Source organism: Anopheles ziemanni, chromosome 2, assembly GCF_943734765.1.
Source record: "Anopheles ziemanni chromosome 2, idAnoZiCoDA_A2_x.2, whole genome shotgun sequence".
Lineage (NCBI taxonomy): Eukaryota > Metazoa > Arthropoda > Insecta > Diptera > Culicidae > Anopheles > Anopheles ziemanni.
Window position 1 is genome coordinate 85,981,930 of NC_080705.1, and position 21,778 is coordinate 86,003,707.

The 21,778-nt window shown below is 45.7% G+C and overlaps 2 protein-coding genes across 2 annotated transcripts; both read right to left on the minus strand.

Moving 5' to 3' along the window:
- Positions 1-3,223: 3,223 nt before the first annotated feature.
- On the minus strand, positions 3,224-8,092 carry LOC131281995 (uncharacterized). The gene is made up of 4 exons (XM_058311376.1): positions 8,053-8,092; positions 6,002-6,697; positions 3,543-3,674; positions 3,224-3,462 (listed from the first exon to the last, which is right to left on the minus strand). The coding sequence occupies exons 1-4, from the start codon at positions 8,090-8,092 to the stop codon at positions 3,224-3,226; spliced, it is 1,107 nt and encodes a 368-aa protein (XP_058167359.1).
- Positions 8,093-11,796: 3,704 nt separating this feature from the next.
- LOC131294606 (uncharacterized) lies at positions 11,797-21,671 on the minus strand. Its single transcript, XM_058322651.1, has 9 exons — positions 20,906-21,671; positions 17,916-20,706; positions 17,657-17,834; positions 16,989-17,309; positions 16,130-16,822; positions 15,813-16,052; positions 13,982-15,721; positions 12,802-13,093; positions 11,797-12,711 (listed from the first exon to the last, which is right to left on the minus strand). The coding sequence occupies exons 1-9, from the start codon at positions 21,105-21,107 to the stop codon at positions 11,798-11,800; spliced, it is 7,371 nt and encodes a 2,456-aa protein (XP_058178634.1). The 5' UTR covers positions 21,108-21,671; the 3' UTR covers position 11,797.
- Positions 21,672-21,778: the final 107 nt, after the last annotated feature.

Below are 21,778 nucleotides of genomic sequence, written 5' to 3' on the forward strand. Positions count from 1 at the left end.
CTGTTGATTTTGGCTTGCTTTTCTAAGCTTCCTTTTCCGTGTCCCTGCCACAGCCTGCCGCGATTGGGAGCGATCCGCTATCGCGTACACGCTTTTTCCACGCAGTGCACACTAGAAACGCGCCAGCGAAATAGGTCACGTTCGTTGCTCGCACGAATTTCCACAGCCTTCCACCTTCTTTCCTGACACAACGATAAACAACGAGCTAACGAGGAGTATCACACATTCCCCGAAGGTTGGAACCTTACGTTTTGGGAGGAAAAACTACCGAACCACCCACGTTAAGTTTGCCGTTGCTGTTTGCAGTAATTTACCACCGCTGATTGATTTCTTACTTGCCGTTTATGGGCACTTCATCAGTGATGTCGGTTGGTATAATTATGTTTAGCTCAGTAAGCAGTGTTGCTTGATGGCTAATAATTTACGCTTTATTGCACAGCGCCAGATAAATCGATCATGAGCGCCAGAATCTGGCCGCAGCTGCACACCTTCCAAGCTCGGCAGGTGTGTATGTTTGTGTTCGGGTGTCGGTGCAAGAGCTGACAAAGAACGTCGAGCTGAAATTCTGCAGAGCGCGCAGAACACGGGAATGTTGTTTTATGCCGAAGAAGGAGGTAATTGATGATGGATCGTTATGATGCTGCGGTCGTCGATAGAGCGTTTTTTTCTTATTCTTCTCTGGATGCACCGAGGAAAGTTGTAGGACGTCGGAAAAATGGGAAATAGAACGCTATCTAACCGGCCCTACGCTCTCAGGGCGGGTGTCATCGCCGACGACGGGAAGATTTGCACGTTTTTCCACTACCGGGTGCACTCGCAATCCATTCTTCTTCCCACCCCACGTTAGACTCCGTCCGCAAATCTGCCAACTTGGCCACCTGCACGTGTCAAAGATGCTCGGGCGGGGGCTGCCACCAAACGTGGCGGGCGTATAGCGAAGACTCCTGCTACTAATGCGGGAAAACTGAGCAGCTTCTACTGCTCGGTGTAGGATTTTCCGGGACCACCACACATTAACACGCCGCTCGACGGGAAAGGAATCGCTGGCACGACCGCAAACCGTGGAAAACGTTCTCGTACTGCTCGGTCGGTTCGCTGCGGCGGTCTGCGGATGTGTTTGTTACTTGTTTTGTATGGATTTTCCCCGTTCAAATGCAGGAGGAAAAACCCTCTCGTTTTGCTGGCTCTGAAGAGAAAAGGAGAAAGTATCTCCGTTTACCCGACGATGGAAAATGAGACGGGATTCTCACGTTGCAGAAGTGTGGTTTTCCAAGAGAGTAAGAGAAAAACCGAACAACACCGAACCGAAGATCTTCGGAAAAAGGGATGCGGAGGAAAACTGTAGGAATTTTCAATGGAAACTCGAGAGCAACAACGAACAACACCAACGAGAAAAACGAAACAACAATAAACAACCGTCCAGTGTTGGCACCATCGGGATTCGGAAGATTCGAAAACTCGTTCCCTAGCCGGATTCTAAAGAGTGGATTTAATTGGGATTCGATTCAGATTTGGTTTGTTTGGAATTCAGTTACTCAATTCGAACGCTGGATAGGATGGATTGGACATAGATTGAGTTATTGCGCGATTTAACTTAGGTTCGAGAAAATTTCATAAACCTTTTTTTAACAAAGAAATACAGCAGAACATCGATTATCTGATGTGTTCTATCAATGATTTAATGGGAATTCATAATAGGATAAACGATTTCCGTTTGGAAACCGGCGTTGATTGGTATATATTGCCTTACAACTCTTTGATGTATTAGGATTCGGATTCGGATTTGAAGATTTCGAAGATCTCAGAATGGATTTGAATCGAAAGATTAATTGTCCCATCACTATAGCCGTGTACTGCACGGTATATAGAAATTACAGGTTGCTTAAAGCAAATTGACAGTTCGATCAAAACCTGTCCCCAAAATGTGACTTTTACACGAACAACACGTGATAAAATTAAAATGAAAAATTAACCGTTATTCAATGGATTTTATCGAATGAGGATTATGTAGAATATACATATGAAGTCCATAAGTTGATGAGTAATAAAGTAGATATTTTTCTGTTGATGAACGAAGCATCTTGCAAACAAAATTCAAGTATCTAAATTATGTTCATAAAGAATTTCTTCTAGCCACGAGTCACCGATAAAATTGTGGTAACTCAAGCATCCAAACACATCGATGGAATTGTTGACAAAAATCTATGCTATTTCATAAAAATAGTTCATTTGGCATTTGAAATACAGCAGTCAATTTGGCTTAAAAGATCTTAGATGAAGCAGATATAGAGACTGTTTTACTAAAACGTTTCAGAGTTTCATTGAACAGAGGGAAACCGAATTAATTTCACCAAATGGATGGATTTGGATAAGCTGAAATTATCTTCAAACGAATATTTCATGGAGATGTAAGTTAAAAAATTTAACACTTCTCAAAACACATTCCAAGGAATCAAAAGAGTTTTTGAACCTTGTAAAAATTCAAAGAGCTACTTTAAATCAACACAGAACAGAGCGAAAATGAAAATTTAAAAGAGAAAGTGACAGATTGGTAGTTTATTCCACACATCAAAAGCGAAACTGGTTGGTACAATTTATTGACATGTAATATTAATTTTCCAACGCCCTCGTATCGTATCGTTTAAAGTGGCATATTCCTTTTTGTTTTTGTTGGCTTCTCGTACTACAGATTGGTATCTGGTTTTCCCTTTTTAGCCTGCACAACTTTTACATTTCAAAGCTGGCCCGCGGTCGTTTTCGACACAATTTTCTCCGTCTAATTGTAGTATTTTTATTTTTCAACAAAATAAATCCTGGAATAAAATGCATGTGTTTCACTTCCTTAACATCGTCCGCAACAACTTGAACAGTAGTGTCACAGTTGTCTTTTTCGATATTTTCTCTAGTTGTTGCTACATCCATACACATATCTTTTCTCTTCCGCAGCCGAGAGACGCGAAAGGGTTCGTTCCTCAAATGTGTTCCTTAAGCTAACAACAATATGGCACCTATTTACAATCAGTACACGAGCAGGGCAAGAAAAAAAAGTATGAGCCATCTTACGGGCTAGGTTAGCATCGATATGGCAAGGGGGAGGAGGTTCCGGACCGGGTGGTGAAGGTGAATTCGGCGGCAGACGCCACCAGCAGCACGACCCCCGGGCTGAGGCCTTCTAGTTCAAGCAAAAGTCAGGGCCGGCGGCGGCGGCAGCACGCACACTCGCTTAGCAGGACGCCAGCAGAACCGAGTGGGGCGGTCGGATGGTCGGCGGGTAGCTCATTTTCCGAGTCCGGCAAGCATATACACGGGATCGTGATAGTTGGTGCCACGGTACAGCTCCGGCACGGTGGACACCAGCGCCCGAATTCGATGCGAAGGCCGATAGTTCCGGATGGCGTGCAGGAAGGCGGCACTGCCCGCCGGCTTTGGATAGTCCGCGACAAACTCTGGAATAGAAGAAACCTTCCGAATTACCAGGCGGCCATTGCTGCGCCCGTCCGCACTCCGGTTCGGCGGGAGGGACCCTCGCCGAACGACCGTACCTTTGCGCAGGTGGCTGATCATGTTCTGGCCCTCGAGCAGCTTCACCTGCTCGGTGTTGAGATGCTTCGACTCCAGCGACTCCAGGTTGTGCTTGAGGTTCTGGAAGAAGTCTCCCAGATTCGTCAGCGCGCCTGCAAAACGGACCGGATACAGCGGAAAACTCGGTGTAGACCATATACATTCAAATCTGCTCTGAACGACCCACAGCAGAGATTATACGGCAACGAGGCCTTATGGTACGTGCGTTGTTCTCTGCGTGCGATCATTCACCAGATTACGCCATGAGATGATGTCGAGATTGGCCAAGCAAGTAGGAAGCGTGAAATATAATTCATCACCCGCGACTGACAGTGACGCGAGGGATAGGATTTGTGCGATGCCTCGCCGGAAGCGGATACCACGCGTGAACATGCTACATGGGATGAATTAAATCATCGTTATCGGATGTAAATAAATTAGCCATTGTCACATTGCGCCGCTACGACGCACGGTGCGATTTCAGCATCGAAAGGATGGAGAAGCCGTAAGGACCTACCGTGCAAGATCGTATCCAGGGCTGTATGATAAACAAAAAAATACTCCACCCACCCACCAGTGGGTCGCGTAAAACGCCCACTACAACGACACGCCTGACAATGATAGATTCCACACCGTTTTGCCAAACCAGCTCGTCAGCGTGCCCGGATAGTTTTCGCGCTACCTGGTTGGCAATTAATATCGCTATTTATGGGTCCGTGTTGCCAACGGGAGAATCCTGCCTCATCGCGAGAGTAATGGCTCTAATAATCAAACTCAGCAGTGTGAACACAGCGCTTCCCCGAGGAGCGAGGTGATCAATCAATCCCACTTTTGCCACCAATCAATTGAAGTGATGTAAAAACATGTCACTGTTACAGCGTACAACTGGGTAAGTTAAGGGGGGCAACGGGAGGGAAAAGTATGCTAACTACGCTCCAACTACGAGTTTGTATTGTGCATGTAACCAATTAAATAGTCAAGGCTTGAGTTTGGTACTGCCGGTTGACGCGTTAACATTCGTGTGTTTGGACCGGTTGCTCATCCCATTCTTAGTTTGGTGGATGGGTTTGTTTCACGAAAATGATTAGCATTCCAAATCAGAGGTATTTCTGTTAAATTTAGAATTATGTATCGCAATCCGGGAAAAGCAAAATTTTATCAATCACGGAACCAAACCCATCACGTTTATTTGAGAACGTGTTTCACTTCCGATGCAGTTCTAAAAATAAACTGTTCCCACAACAGAAATGTGCAGCGTTATAATGTTTTGATCAGTTTCTATTGATAGAATTGATTATAAAACAATTTCGAGTCATATAATATCATGCTGAGAATAGCAAATGTTCAAAAGTTCATTAATAGACACTGGTTTAATCTAGGTTAAAGAAGGAATACTATTACTACAGGGTACAGCACTAGAATACGATATTTAACAACCTGGACTCTCGTGATGAAGACTAAAATACTTTCATTATACTTTTACAACCAGGTTTCATCTGGAACATTTTTTGTAATTTAATAGTGCGTGCTAGAAAGATTTTGTAAATTACTAAAACAGTTTTAATCATTATTTATTAAGTAGTGAACATTTAAGTTACAGTCAAATTAATAAGTATGGGTTACACAAATTCAATTGCGGTAAATTGTACAAAACATGTTTTCGCAATATATTGATGTCCTATTCCTGGATATACATTTTAAATCATTCCGTATGCTTTTATATTTTAAAATAAACCTCTAGATCAAGTTAAGATAATATATACATTTATAACATTTCAGGTTGCCGTGATAAATTTATAACGAAAAAGTTAGACACAAAAACTCCCGAGAATTTGGAAAACGAAGAGAAAACAAAGATTATGAATAAGCTCTGGTATAAGCTGTGAAAAACAACAAACTTTTATGAAACAACATAAGCAAAGAAAGCTTAGCGGAGCCTTAAAGATGCGATCGTTCCAAAATTTTAATTATTTAAAATGAAAAGGATTTCGTCAAAAATGTTCAAGAAGATGGAGTTAATGTTACATTATTTTCGCATTTTTGAAAATTGCGCAATTTTCAAACTGAAAAAAAAGATTCATGCTAAATTACAACAAATCATTCTTCACGAATAAGTGTTAATAACAAAAATTTTTAACCTAGAAACCACATCAATATGATACAAGCCAGTTTAATCAAGCAATAACTACGAAACATCGATCATCTACTCAGCTGTTACTAAACCAAAATGTTTGCATATCACTAAACCACAAAGTAGTTATGAACCAAAAGAAAACTGTTGAAATCAGCATGCCTTTCGGCGGATACGGCACCAGACGTTGAGCTTAAAGCAGTTCAAGCGTGCAGCGGATGATGAGGCACCGTTTCAGGATGCCACGTGTGCGTTCGTTTCGGTGCGATGAAGGAATCGAATGGGAAAACCTTACTATTGTGACCGTACCGTAAAACTCACCAACACTGATGGAAGGCAGGAAGCTGCCGTCCTCTCCGTTTCCACTTCCCGCTCCCGCCGGCAGGGCGTGCGAGCGACGGGCGACGGTCGAACGAAGGGCGGCGGCTCGTTTCTGACCCACGGCCCCAAGAGGCGCATCGCCCGCCGTATCGGCCAGCAAGGAGCGAGCCGCACCATATCGTCTCGGACCTATTTCCACCAGCTTTCCGTGCAGCATGTAGTTGGCCGTTTCGGGTCCGTCCGGTAGCAGCGGGTTACCGCTGGAAAAGTCCCCCGGATCGTCCCCAAACGGTGGTGGGTGATCATCGGCATGTCCATGGCTGCCGGGACGCTGCTGAAGACGACCGTAGGGCAGCAGCACCTGCAGAACGGTTGCCAAAGAGTTCCGGACGTTGGCCATCTCCGAGTCGGATGCGGGTTTAAATTCGTGGCCCGAGGTGTATGGATGATGAGCCTTGGCCGGCAACTGCAGATGTTTTATCTGGCTGAACAAATCCGTCTCTTTGGAAGATTCGTCAGAGTTTTCACGGGAACCGAAGCGACCGCGGGTGTCCACAAAGTCCAGCGGGGAAGGTTGTGAAAGAAGTCCCAAGCCAGATGAAGAACCGGAAGCCGACGGTTGGTCCGTGTCTTCCGGACTATCGTTGACGCTGCCGTAGACTGTCGCGTCGGAAAAGGTAAGTTCTGAATTGAAATGAAAAATACACAAAGTAAAAATCAAACAACACTTTAAACCACTACACGAATTTATGAAAACTCGTAAGAAGTATTCGTCAAGAAAAATACTTTTTAATTACAAAAAAATGCTTCGACGAATTTTAATGTCACGGACTTGGCGGTTGAACGTTTTGTCCATAATTCATTGCCCAAAACCATTTATCACTGATAAGCGGCAACCGGGGGAGTGTATTTGTGTCGCGGTTACTATAGTTTCCGGAACGCGCTGGTCGCCAGAACATGGCCGTCGCAGAAGTCTGGCCGAGTGCGACGTGCTTTGAATATCAATTTGTTATCATCGGTAAAATTAGTGTCTTCTCAATATTTTTTGGCATCTATTTTACCATCTGCGTGTGAAATTCGTAGTAGTATGTGATGAGACTATCCTGTATACTTATAATTGTGTATTAATGATAGTGCCAAGATTGTATTGTCCTCCAAATTGTCGTCAACATGGTTTTCGAGAAGCAAAATTTAGAACTTGATTTAGTAATTCATATATCATATGAAAAAAAAAAATCCCCCAATAACAACAGGATGAAAATACTTATATAACTAGTGCAAAATACACGTTACTTGCATCCGATGTGAGATAACAATTGTCGCAATATTAAGTACTGATTTTATGACCGTAAGCACCACCTTTTCAATATATTATTATTTTTTCGACATTCGAGACCATTTGTATCATACAAATAATATAGTTTTACAGTTATTTGATTGTGGTAAAATTGTGGTACAGTGCCAATTTCACAATTCCCATTATACAAAACTTATCCTTAACGAACCACAAATGGTTCGCACTATTAGAAAAAATCTCAAATTGAAAAATACCGATTGAACCATTTAAGTTTGAATAGAAGACATTTTGCGAATTTTAAAATAAGTAGCATGGGACTACGGGACACTTTTAAATAAGGATTGGCGGAAAAAATGATCAGAGCGAAGGCATATAAAATTCAACAATCGCTGCACAAAAATAAAGATCACTTTTTCGATTAAATAAATTCTATAAATTGATTAACGTTCAACAAACGGTATTTTTAGTAGAGTTGGGTGGAGTAATCAAACCTTGCAATTAGGAACTATTACTGAACAATAAAACCACAATTATTCAACGTTTATCCGCAGCTCTAATTGGACACATCAATATTAAGCGGGTTTTTAAGAATACTTCCGTTCGTAGAGGGTTAGACATAAAAAACACATAAAACTTTATAGCTTGTGGATGTGTCTAGTGGGATTTGTGGTAGGAGGTGAAGACACACAGGACTGTAAATATTCATCTACTACACGATGGTACACAGAATAGAGGTAATTACCCGCCGTAAATATCAATAGTGCAATCCACAAGAGCCACATTGTGCCGATCTACGTTTCGCACGAAAATTTAAGCTCAACGTAACACTATCTTCACATGCACACAACTAGCACCTAGGATTGGAGGGGTATTTTTCACTTCACCGAATTAACCACGAATGAGAGACACACTTTGGAAGCTGATGCAGATGCACCATACGTTGCACCGTTGGATGTCCAAGAACTGATCTACACTTCACGACGGGATCGGTTGGGCAAAGTCTTCCCACAGCTAACACCCACCGGATGCGACCTGTTGCTTCCGGTTTGGCACACTGAACGAGCGCACCGTCGAGCCGTCCACTTTTATACACTCGTCCTGGCCGGGCGGAAAGGACCCAAAAACCGCGCGCACAGTCCCAAGCGGCGGCGGTGAGAAGGACCAAGTGAGCAAGTGAAAGTGAATCGCTGAACATGCGTGTTGCAAATGGCAACCGATCCCTTCGACGTGCAATAGCCGAACGGTGCGACAAACTAATGAATGAACGGTGACGCCACTGGAAAGTCACCTCGAGGCATGAGCTCCGATGTCCACCTGTCCAGTGCTAATTGATCTCGAAACTTTGCGACTAATTAAGACAAACTTATCAACACAGTGGTTTTGCCTGCATTTTATTAGAGCTCAATCCATCGGAAGTCAATCCGCAAAGTATGTCAATACGGTCCTGTGTGTCGTCGCAGAAATAGCGCCTGCGAATGCGATGGATATACCATGAGTTTCACTTTCGCTTGTGAAAAATTAATGCACTGTGAACATTTACCAAACGCTCGTCCCGTCGTCGCCGCCTTCGACGGGGTGCTCCAACTGTTTATTTTTTAATATCATTCAACTTTTCCTTGTAGTCACGTGTCCGAAGCATTCGTGGGTGCACAATTTTCTACCGTATTTTTTTGTTTTTCTACATAAAGGTTCACTATAAATATATGTACAAAAAATTATATGTATTTGCGGAAAAGCCAACGTGTGGGAAATTCCGAATTTTGTCCGACACGTCCAAAGGATTCGTGGGGGGGAGTTCAGGAATCCTTTGAGAAACAACCAGTAGCTATAATTGGCCCTCAGGGATTTCTTTGGCGTCGGTAGAGTTTGAAACGACTTTGCGCCACTTTATCTTCCGTATTTAATTTTACCAGTATCGTCATAAAACCATAACATCCTTAATCGATACCGCAACAACCGGCACCACAAACGTACACAAAAAACAACTCACCGTATAGAGCAGGATCCAGTATTTTTATTGCAATCGAATTTTCAACTTTTAATCCATTCATCCAACGATCAGGCCAACACATTTGCAGTCGCCATTGAAACAGAAACTGTAGCGGAACTGCAGCGGATCACAACGGACCTTGCAAACAGGCTCGGTGTAATGTTCATTTTAAACATTTGCAACGGTGTGCTACAACTTGTGCAGTTTTGCGAATAGATTGATTATCCATGTGCCACTTTTTATACCTGGTGTTCATGACAAAATTGTAATTAAAACTGTACATTCCCCACCGAAAACATTCGGCGTATCAGCCTCGTTTTTGTTTTTTGGGTATACTTTCCAATCAAAACACGTCACTCACTGTTGAACAGGCAACGGCATTAACTCGTCAACTTGGCCGGGCAGTTTTAATATGTCTATTTAACGCCCATTGTTGTATGATTCAGATGTGCATACAACTTGTTTGTTTGTTTAAAAGCCAAACCATGAATTTCATTTTTTAAACGAAAAAAATTGAAACAATACACAATATTTGACTCAATCGGGTGTTTGAATTCACTTCAGAGTTTATTTCCAGTGCTGATCAAGTGTAAAAGCAATGAAATAATTTTGGAAGTTTGGAAATAATATTTTAAAATAATATTCTAATGAAACGGACTACCAATTGGACAAAAGCAATTATTACATAGACATTACATTTTGCATCATCTCCGTTGGTGCTCAAAATTTTGTTTCTTACAACTCATCCAAGAATTTTCCCAAAAATATGAGTTCTACAGGTTCCTGCACCCTGCTTGATTTAGTAGAAATAATATTTAAACAACATTTAATTAATGGGCAGGACAATCGCTGCGCCTTCTTTGCCTGACGAAGCTCCATCCGAAACTGGTCCAATTCCGTATTACCGTTGTTGGTTGCTTGCTCAATCCGTTGGTATGCTACTGCCACATAGAAGGTTCTTCTACTAATAATATGAGGATCTGGATGGACTTATCCCCTTAAAAAAGCCCTTTTTGTTTCACCCTTCGAGTTTCGGGTGGCAAATTTTAGCGATAGGTTGAATATGCAGGCAACCCCATACCTTTGGCGGTGGTAGCAATGGAACTTGAGAGTTTTCCAACCACCTTCACCTGACAAGTGACGTTAGTCTTGGTCATTTTTACAGGTCTTATTAATTACTGTTTTTTACAGTCATAGTTTTACTATGGCTATGCGCCTTTAATGTCAATGAAGAGATGGAAAGGATTTTGTTGAAACTCTCTGATTACAGATGATGATTGTAATGTAATGAAAAAATGGAGGCTCCAAATATATGGACGCAGCTAGTTTTAAGAAATGAATATGAAAAAATGTTGAGCATTTTAACGTTCAGTCGCCGTTCTTTCAAGAAAGTTAAACAAGGATGAATTTGGCAAAATACAACACATGTACCGTTCATATTAATATTTATTCATTTATTTGTGTTATTACACGGTTGCCACAGCAAGCCTCCAGGAGTTATCCGGGTCGGTCGGCTGTTGTACGCCTATGATTCAAATTGAATAATGCTCTCATGTCCCACCATTAGCGTCATCTATCATCCACTCATTGCAGTGCCTTAAAAAACCAATAAATGCATAATGCTTCTCTTTTGGTCATGTACGATCACATTTCCCAAACGGTTGTTTCTCGATTCATCCATCGGATCTGCACTATTGCTTCTACCAAACTATCGGAACATCACCAAAGTGCCACACACACACATACACACATACACACACACACATGCACACAATCACACAGAATAAAGAAGTGTATGGGCTCTATTTAACTTTCATTTCTACCCGGTCAAACAGAGAAAAGTTTTTCTGTAACCGTTTTGCTTCAATGTGACAATTTGCATTTCCTGTGATTCTGTGGTTAGGAGTGTGCAAGTAATAATATTGCACGAATTATTTCATTCGAAGTTGCGTCTGTCTTTCGACAGCTATTACGTTAATGTACAATCAAGATCATCAGCTAAACTGCTGTACACAGGTATCTTATTCCATAAATTGTATCACTTATTATATTTATATCACTAATACATAACGATTGCGAGATACAACGCACATTCGTTGGTACGGGAGGTCTATATAGAGTAGAGGTTAATGTTTTTTTTTGCTTTTGCGCGTTTAATATATTACTTTAGAGCATGCTTTTAAAATATTGTTATTGATCAAAGCAATCGGGGAAAGGTCAGTTTTTGAAGAACAATTGTACAGGAATGGAGCTGGAACTTGGAGATAGAAAAGATAGGATTGAAGGGAGGAAGAATGGTTCCCGATATTTCCTGTTTTAGCTTTGCTTCTAATGCTTTCATGCAATCCTGCTCTCTACCGATACTCTCTAATCTCATAATCCTTACACAGTAAATGTTAAATGTACCATCCTCCTTAACCGATACCCTACCTTCTATACTAGGCATTACTAGACTCACCAACGTTCTCATCAATTGATCGACAGGAAGGAAACGATCCTACGCATCTTTCGACGACGAATCGAGCAGCATCGCATCATCCGGTACCATGCTGAGTAGCTCCTCTTCGGACAGCTTAGCTAAGCGACTTTCACCGCCGCCATCGACGGGAGGTGGCGCACTTACGCTGGCCGATAGCGCCGTTCCTGGCAGACCGGGAACGATGCCCGCCTGCGCCGCGAGTGGAGCAACCATATCGAAGGGCGACACGACGGGAAGCGCGGCTGGCATGATTCGCTCGTCGATATCGCCCTGGCTGTTGGCGACGGGAATGGCGGGATAGGGAATGGCAGCCGGCTTGTAGTTCGCAAAAATTGACGGTGCTGTCGGGTTGTACTCCTCGTCGTCGACGGCCGCAGCCGACTCGACGTCGGGCACCAGCAGTGTGGAGGGTGTTTCTTTCGCGATCATTCCCATCCCTCCTACGGTCGACGGTGCGCCAAGCGGTTCGTTTCCAATGCTGGTACTACTGCTCGCGCTACCTTTAATACTGGCCAATATCTCCGACAGATTCGACGGGATGGGAATATCCTGGATCAACGACGGTGGAATGGCTGAATTGATTTCATCCTCCTTGAGCTCGGCCATACTGATTAGCCCAACGATCTCGTTCTTCTGTTCGGCGATCTTCCGGTTCAGCTCGTCCATGGCAAGGCGCATCCGTTCCGATTCGGGATCAAGCGTTGGATCCGCACCGGTGACTCGCGTTGCCATCTTTGACGTGTCCACGATTGCGGTTACATCGGCAAAATTGCTATCATCGCTGCCGCCGCCCGGTGAGTACGGTTCATCTTCGTCATCGTCGATCAGCATCGCGCTCGATTCGGTCATTGATGCGTGGGCGGTTGCACTCGTGTTGCTGCTATTGCTATTGCCATCACCAACCATCGCCAGAACCGACGAAATATTGCTTACTATTTAAAGCGAAAAAAGGTAGAAAAATGTGTTAGAAAAATCTTTAAATACTATGTCGCTTCTGCAAAGTAGTTTCAATTATCAATTACCTTTTCCTACAACTGGCGCTTTGATAATATCCATGTCAATGTCCATATCCATGCTTCCAAGTCCCAATTCTACGCCCTCCTTCGTTGGCGGCAGGTTCTTACCCTTTTCGGGATGCAATTCGATGTTTCCATCTTTTCCCACGATACTATTCCCGGATGCAATCGGCTGCTTAGTGGCATACTTCGTAATTACCTGTTGCAAGAGCGGGTCTGTTGTGGTTGAGCTGCCTCCAGCTGAGCTCTTGGATGACCCAAGTGCACTCATACTGTGCTTGGACTGACGCCGAGCGACCTGTAGAAGATTCAAATAAGTTATTAACAAAAAAGATATGACGTAGTTCTTTATGAATCTGAATGAATCGCAGAAGATGCTTTCAGATTCACGGATCGGAATATGAGTCGTAATTCTTATTAAATTACCCCACAATTGTTGTCAGACTAGACTTGAATAACTCAGATTCTGATTCATGAATCTGAATAAATCTTTCAACATTCATGAATCAGAATCTTTGTCCGAAAGATTCATGACTTTTCTATATTCATTACTATTCATAAATGAATCCTGAAAGAATTATGAGTCTTGTTAAATCCCTAAATTTAACAAGACTCATAATTCTTTCAGGATTCATAAAGCCTCATGCATTTTGTGAGGTTGAAACCTTAAAGATTCATTAATCTTCAGGAAATCATGAATTTCATTTGATTTCCACATGAGTCTTCTTTCAAGATTCGTGAAACGATGGAGGCGACTCAACTAGTGTTGAGTGAATCTGATTCATGTGAATCTTTTATAAAAGAATCTTTCAGAATGATAAATTAATCTTTGGGGGTTCATTATCATCATCAATCTTTTGGGATTAATGAATCTTCTGTGAATCGTTAAAGATTCATGACTCCCAATGATTCATAAATCTCTACAAATAAGAAAAGAATTAGAAATCTTGGTGACTCATGACTTTTAAAGGAATCAAGATTCAATTCGTGAGTCGTGAAAACATTCATATGCCTTGCATCTCATCGGACGATTCTCGACTAGAATCTGTTGAGATTGATGCATCATTGGGAGCCATTAATCTGTAAGGATTAATATCGCTATTCGCAGAAGATTCATGAGTCTCGAAAGATTGACGAATCGATCCGAAAAAATACCCAAAACTTTAAAAACGCAAACGGTACTTACTTTGAGTTGTGGCTGCGTACTGACAGGAGTGGAAGGCGCACCGCGCTTTCCTCCTCTGATCTTCACCAGTATACCCAGCAGCAGGTTGGGCTTGCGATCCCCTTCCACGATGCCAATGCCCCGCACCGGTTTCAGAATCATCGGTATCATCTGCTCCGCAGGCAGAGGGAAGATGTAGAAATCCTTGATCGCCGGCGAGGGCGTCTTCACCACGCTGTACCGCTTGCGGCTGTGCAGGTGGCTGTACAACGTGTAGTACGCACCGGTTTCCGTCGAATGGAAGCGCACGAGACAGACCTCCTTGTTGGGGCTCTTCTTGATCTGCCCGATGTACTCCCACACAATTTCCGGCTTGATCGTACCACAAATGTTCAAATCTTCGGTAAAATCTTTCGTAACGTCATGCACCTCGCCACTGACCGAACGGATCGACATTTCTACGCTCGCCACATCGACCATGTGAACGCTGCCCTTCCAGTGGTCCTTTTCCGCTTCCACCATTCGCTCGTCGATCTCCGTGCCAGCGGCGGCACCAGCATTCCCCGCATCGCTCGGGGGTTCTCCTTCGTAGGGATAGTGTGGAGGAGTCGGAATCGTAACGGTGCTGCTCGGTTCCTGATCCTGATCCGTCTTCGTCTCTGTACTAGGTTCGGATCCCTCCGCAGCACTCACAGTGGCATTATTATCGTCCGTTGTGATCACATTCACTCCAGGATCTTTTACCAATGCCGTTTCCTCATCCCTGGACTGCTCGTTATCTGGGGTTTCTTTTGTTGACGCCTTCACTTCCGTCGGCTTATCAGCACTAACAACCGTAGGGGACGTCAGGGGAACATCGATCGTCGCCGATCCCTTGGTGGACGTCTCTCCGGTGCGCTTCTTCGATGAACCCACGGACGACTTACTCTGCCCGTCGGTTTTCTCTTCCTTGCGCTCGGAGCCTTCTGCAGTGGTTTTTGAAGACAGATCCGTCCCGTCCGCGCCGCGACTGCTCGGCCTCGTAGACGATCGTTTCGAGCCGTCCTTCTCCCGGGAACCCTTTCGGTCGTGCTTCGAACGCTCTTTGCTTCGCTCACTTCCCCGATGATGGCGATCACGGTCCCGATCTCGCTCCCTGTCCCGCTCCCGTTCACGATCTCGATCGCGACTTGAGTGCCGATCGTGACTTCGCTCCCGACTGCGCTTGCGTTTGTGCTTCGATCTGCTGCGATCCCGTGACCGTTCGCGATCATGCTTGTGGCCCCGACTACGGCTGCGGCTGCGACTTCTGCGAGATTCCTTCTTGCGCGCCGAACCCGACAAAGAAGATCCCCCACCGGCGCCGCTATCCGATTTATTTCCACCGCTCGCCACCGCGGCAAAACTGCTGCTACTTATCGACCCACTGTAGATTCCACTGTACGATTTTCCATACCCTCCTCCGTAGTCGTAATCCTTCGATCGGTACAGGCTGTCCTTCATTCCGGACGAAGAATCGTCCAGCTCACTGGTGCTGCTTACGGCCGAATTGTTCAGCAGAGATACAACGTCCGCCACGGCCGTCGATGGATCCAGCTGGATGCGATCGTCCGTCTTCCCTTCAATCACCTCCTCGCCCTTGTGCGTCTTTAGGACGTAGTTCTTGGCGCAAGCCAGCAAATCGAGCTCCGACTTCTTGATCATCTCCAACTGGTGCTTTGTTTCGTTTTCGCGCCACTGCGCCAACTCCTGGCTGGCAAGCTCTTCGGCCGTCATACGGACCTACACAAGTTGAACAAGGTAATGATAAAGAGAGATTTGTAATCAATAATCGGTTCTAATTAGCAAAAGAAAGTATATGTACTAAACTTACCAGCTGCTTTGGCTCAATCGATTTCTCCGAAATCTTCTGAAACAGAGAGAGATTCTTGCGATCCTTTATGTTGAAGACGAGCGAGCGGTACTTCGCGCGGTACTTCATGCCCGTGTCCTTGTTAAACAGAACAAAAAGCTCCCGCTCCGTACTGTTGACGAACTGGTCAATCTCTTCTTCGGTCAAACGGGTTATCGGGCTGTCGTCCTTCAGTTCAGTCGTACGTTGCATAAGATGCTCCTAAAGAAAAGAAAAAAGCGCAACGACGAAACATTAACCTCATGTAGTGCAACTAAGTGCGACGTTAGGATATATACCTTCAATGTTTTCTTAACGGTTACGCGAATATTTTCACCGGCCGGCGTAGTTCCCGGTTTGGTATGCTGGGACTGCTTGGTCGATTCCGCCGATCCCGCCGACGACGAGGACGAAGTGGTCTGTTTCTTTTGCTTACTGGCGTTGGCCGCAGGTGTCGCAGGCGACGACTGTACGGCTCCACTACCGCCTTTCTGTTGATTCACGGAACTGCCCAACGTTCGGTTGGCGGTGGAATTTGTCTTTACACCGGAAGCTGAAGCCACGATCGCGGTTAACGGGGTTTTTTGACCGGCAGGATTTTTCGAAGATGCGCTGCTCGTAGCTCCGATCGCCTTTGAACCCGCGCTCGATGCCTGCGACGTTATGACCAACTTTTTCTGTTCGTTTAATTTCAGCTGAGTTTGAATCTTCGGCGACTGTGCACCGGTGCCGGGGGAGGAAGTAGTGGTGGAAAGTGCAGTAGTAGTTCCAGCTGGTCCTGCGCCGCCAGCGGCCTTCTTTTCGGCGGCCTCTTTTGCAAGCTGCGCCTTGCGTACTTCGGCCTGTTTCGCGATAATGATCGACGCTTGAACCGATCCGGGTGGGACGAGCTCGAAGGTGGGATGAGCCTCGAGCCAACTCTTGAGGTTTTCCAGCGAGGGTGCGTTCTTGCCCGTTATGCAGCGTCCGGATTTCCGTTCCATTACGATAACCTGCGGAAGAAAGCATAAACAAATCAAGTAAAATTAAAAAAGCCAATATATTGTACTTCAATGTTACTAACAACTATTACCATAATGTTGTTTTGGTCATTTTCAAATTTTCATTAAATGAAATAGAAAAAAAACCTTCCAAAAATATCAGACGATTGATTCTTACCACATTGGTATCTTTCGAAACGGTTGGACTCGGAACCGATGGAGTAGTCGACGGTGGTCGTTCACGTGTTTTTTCCACCTTAGCAACTGGTTGTGCCGTGCTGGCCACAGTACTCGACGCATGTTTTCGAATGCAATCGTCGCTGCAATAGATCGAGCTCGGTTTGGCCGGTTTGCTGCACACGACACAGTTTGCTTCCTTCTCGCTGGTGGCTGGTGTCATGACCGCTTTGGTACCCTGGGCAGGTTTCGCAATTGCCGGTACCTTAGCACCCTTGCTGCTGTCGTTGTTTGACACCAAGAATTCGGTCATTTTTGGTTGCTAAAATGGAATGTTCAAGAAAACAAACGAGGTTAGTATAAGAGATGGGAAATTCTGATTCAGATTCATGATTTTTTGAATAAGAAAAAGCTTAAACGGGAAGGAAATACCTCCTTGTTTAGCTCGCTCGATCGATACCCATGAAAGAATCATGAAGATTCACTGAAGATTCATTAAGATTCATGAATGTTTCCAAATATTCATCAATTTTCGCCCTCAAAGAGTCATAAAACAAACTGAATGAATCTTAGGTGAAAGATTCATATGAATGAATCCCTTCAAAAGATTCATCAGGCACAACTCTAGATAGTATAGATTTTATGGTTCAAGGGTCAACAAATCCATACCTGACGATCCTGTTTCTTCTTGAGGCAATTCGGGCACGTCCACTCGATGCCGTCCTGTTCCATTTGCTGACCCATCGCCTTCGTAATGTTGACGCACTTGCCATGGAACCAATCCTCGCACGAGTCACAGCAAATCATGAACCGATTGTTGTGCGGTTGTCTGCAGATACACCACAGGCTGCGAAAAACAGAAAAAACCCAAGGCCGGTCAGTTTCGACTCACATTGGAATCCCAGTTTCATTCGGGATTTTATCTTACCGATCCGGGTCGTCTTCGGAGTTCCAGCTTTCATCCGACTCGAGATCGTCGTCTTGGGCGGCTTCCACAGCGATGGCCACGTTGGAGCTACTCGCTCGCTTCACGCGACTATCGACCGACTGGCGGACCTTTGTGTTTCTTCTACCCTTGGTTTCATCGATGACCAGGTCGCCGGTACCGGGCGTGCCACCATCGTCCACCACTGTTTGTCCCGGTGTTGCCGGTCTTGAGGTGGATGGGGTGTGTATGCTGCCCCTCGGTTGCCGGGAGGATTTCGGTGTTTGCACGAACGAAGAATCCAACGCTGACTCGGTCCCGGTTACAACGGCCGGTGACGCACAAGACGAGGGAGTGTTTACGGTGGGTGTGCCACCCTGTGCGCGCCGCTTTGAGGAACGCGTGGCCGGTGCTTCGATCGGTGGCAATGTTATTACCCGACCATCGCTGCGTCGAACCAGAATCGCTTCCTTCCGTGCCGCCGACGCCGCCGCCGTTTGATCCTTGCCCGTTGGTGCCAGTGTTGGAGAATCTACCACCGGAGGAGGTTGCAACATTTGCTGCCCACCTAGCTCGGTTGGTTCGTTGTGAATCGGGACATTTTGCTCCACTGGCGGGAAGGTGGTGACCATGCTCGTCGTCGGTTGCGGCATTACCACCGGTTGTTCCGGTATTAGGTTGGTCAGTACGCCACCCATCGGCACCGAGGATGGCCCGAGAAGTCCATGCCCGTCGGTACCGATAACGCTCAGCACCTGCTTGTCGAGAATTTCCTGCAGCTCCTTGTTCTTTGCCAGTTCCGCCACATGCTCGAGGAGCTCGTCCGGCAGTGCATCGTGGTTGCTATTCAGCGCCTCGAGAATACTAGCGTCGGGCAGAAGGTTCACGACGGGCGCGGGTGCCATTTGTTCCATCGGTTTTACCTCGGGAAGCATGGCGGTGTTCAACAGTGTTCCTCCAACACCGCCATCGACCACGCTGCTGGAGGATGTTTCGAGCATTTTGACAATGTTCGGAATTTCCACGGGAGACGGCGAGGGTGGTACGGTGGATCCACCGGGGACCGGGATGGCAACCTTTGGTTGATGCAATTCTTCCTGTACGATTGCATTGATCATATCCAATCGTTGCTCGACCGCGGGACTTGGCGGAGGAATGGCGGCTTGGGCAAGGGACACCGGAACCGGTGTCGGTTTCGGTTCAACCGATTTCATCACCGATGTGCTCACTAGGGTCGGTTTAGCCATGGCCGGCGGTCCACCTGTAACGGATGCCAGCGGATGAACCGTTGCCGTGCCAGGGGAAGGTGTCGTTGGTGTCGTCGCTTTACTAGCGCTAACCTTCTTGATGATGTCCGGAGTGGAGAACAACGCCGACATATCGTTCAGCAGCGCCGTATCATGTGCATTAGATTTGGGTTTCTTTTCCTTCTTAGGGACAGGCGTAGCGACGGGAGTTACTACACTCGGAGTAGTCGGAGTCACTGGAGTCGATTTTGGTTCCGTCTTCGGTTGCGTTTTCGGGAGGCCATGCATTTGATGTTTGCTAGTCGGTGGCGTGGTGACCGACGGTCCGGTCGATGTTGGAGTGTGAACAATGTGAACACGAGGACCATCTTTTTTCACAAACTTCGGGATTTGACCGGATAACTTGCCAGCGACATTTTGCTGTGGCCATGACCCTTTTCCACCCAGAGTTTTGTTACCGTAAACTTTTGTCACCTTATGTTTGCCACCTTCCCTAGCTGCTGCTTCCTTTTCAACGAGTTCCTTCATGTCAAACTTTCTGAACTGGGCCCGCGAGGGAGTCTTCGGGGAAGGTTTGCTCTTGATTGTTGGCTTTCGCTTTCTGGGCGATGGTTTTCCACTGACACTGAAATCGGCATCCATCTCATCGTCGTCCTCTTCCGAGTAGGAACTTTCGTCCTCCTCCGAATAGTCAAAGTCCACCTCGTCGTCTTCTTCATCCTCGTCCACGTCGTCCATTTCGAGTGAATCCGTTGGGGCGGTCGAGCGTATAGGTCGGTTTACTTTCGGCTTCTGTTGTTGTTCCTGTCGTACTGCCGGTACTGGAATGGCCAAAATCTTTCGAGACTTCGTACCCTCGGCACCGGTTACGTTTCGCACCACCTGAACCGGGACACCAGCTCTGTTGCCCTTAAGCCCGAGCGATTTCCGCCGGTTAGCGATTTTCGAACTGGGGTGAGAGAGCGTGATCACTTTCGGCCTTGACGGAACCGTGGCAGAAGACGATTCCTCGGACGAGTCGACCTCGGACGAATCGAACGGTAACCGTGGCGGCAGTTTTTGTGTTGGCGACGTCAGCGGCGTGTAGCAATGATCGTTCATAACGATGTGCTTTAGGTAGTCGATATCCACGGTTTCCTTCCGAAGCGGATGCTGGTACCCGGTGAGACTAAGAACTTGTGCGGCAAAATGGGACGCTTCCTCCGGTGGATAGTACGCTTCCACGGTCAGGCTGACATGCTTCGGATCATCGCTGTCTTCCATAGTCAGTACGGTACCTCCCCCTTTCCTTGGGGCCGCTGTTCGAGTTTGGCGAGTCGCCACGCCAGTTACGCTGGAAGCTCCGGAGCTTGTACCCGCCACGGAGCTGCTCTCCTCGGAGGAGTCCTCGTTCGAGCTCCCGGCGCCACCACTACCACCCGCATCCGCATCCATTTGTTGCTTCGCTTCCTTCAACCTTCGCTGGTCTTCTTCGATCTCATTCTCGATGCTGGGCGTTGGAGAAGTTATTCGCACCACACTGACGGACGTGTCTGTAGTTTCATTTGCTAAAATCAAAGAAAATGGATCGTTAGATTTTTATGTTTTATTTATTTAATTTAAAGCACTGCACTATTTCCAATAGGAAACGGGAACATCAAAGAAACAACAAAAATAAAGCGGCGTCGCGGGGTAAAGGAAAAAGCGGGAAAAGAAAATGTCAAAACACTGAAAAACGAATGTACCGGAACAGATGTAAACAATTACCTAGCAAGCTCTGGAGCGTATTTTGATCGACCGACACTGTTCCATCTTTGTTGACTAATATTACCAAATTAGAATCGATCTTTAGCTCTTCGTGCACCGCACTAGCGTTGAGATCGGATTCTTTAGCGCCACTAGAGCCGGCGTCACCTTCCAGCCCATCCCGGCTGGTGGCAGAGTACACTTTGAACACTGAGCTTGACATTATGCTACAGCGGTATATACGCTAGATAATCGAGTACCACAAATTTAACGCCATGTGTTTCTTCACTTATAAAATTGCCGTAAAAATATCAGAAATAGCGATGCCTTCGGCACTGCCAAAGGTAGCGGCGTATGTCTAACATGCGCGCAAACGGCACATGCACTGGTTCTACAAACTATTTTTCACATAAACAATGAGGTGATGACGCCCAGCAGGAATTGTATCGCACCCAAGTGCTCTGTATCGCTTTTTTCCAGTGGCGACGATGCTTCGTTTACTTGCCAGTGGCGTTATTTGCCTTCGAATTGATCGCAATCAAATTGCCACCGGACCATGCAAACTTTTTGTTTAAACCTCACAAAAAGGTTACGAGCGCTTTAAAAACTGAACACTAAACAACACAGGAACGCGCATCGACGCCATGACTCTTTCGCACGCTTGGCTCGCAAAATCAGCCACTAATTCTGCTGATCCAGTTGATGAAAACGAGATGCCAACAGGCGATCACTACTTCTACTGATTGGAGCAATGCTGTGTTTGGTGAACAACTGGAATTTGAGTAGATTAATTCAATGAATCAATGTAATTTAGCAAGAACACAAATTTCGTGTTTGTGCGAGTGAAAATTCCCTTTCCACTGTTGAGGAACGCTGCCAAAATTGTTTCACTTT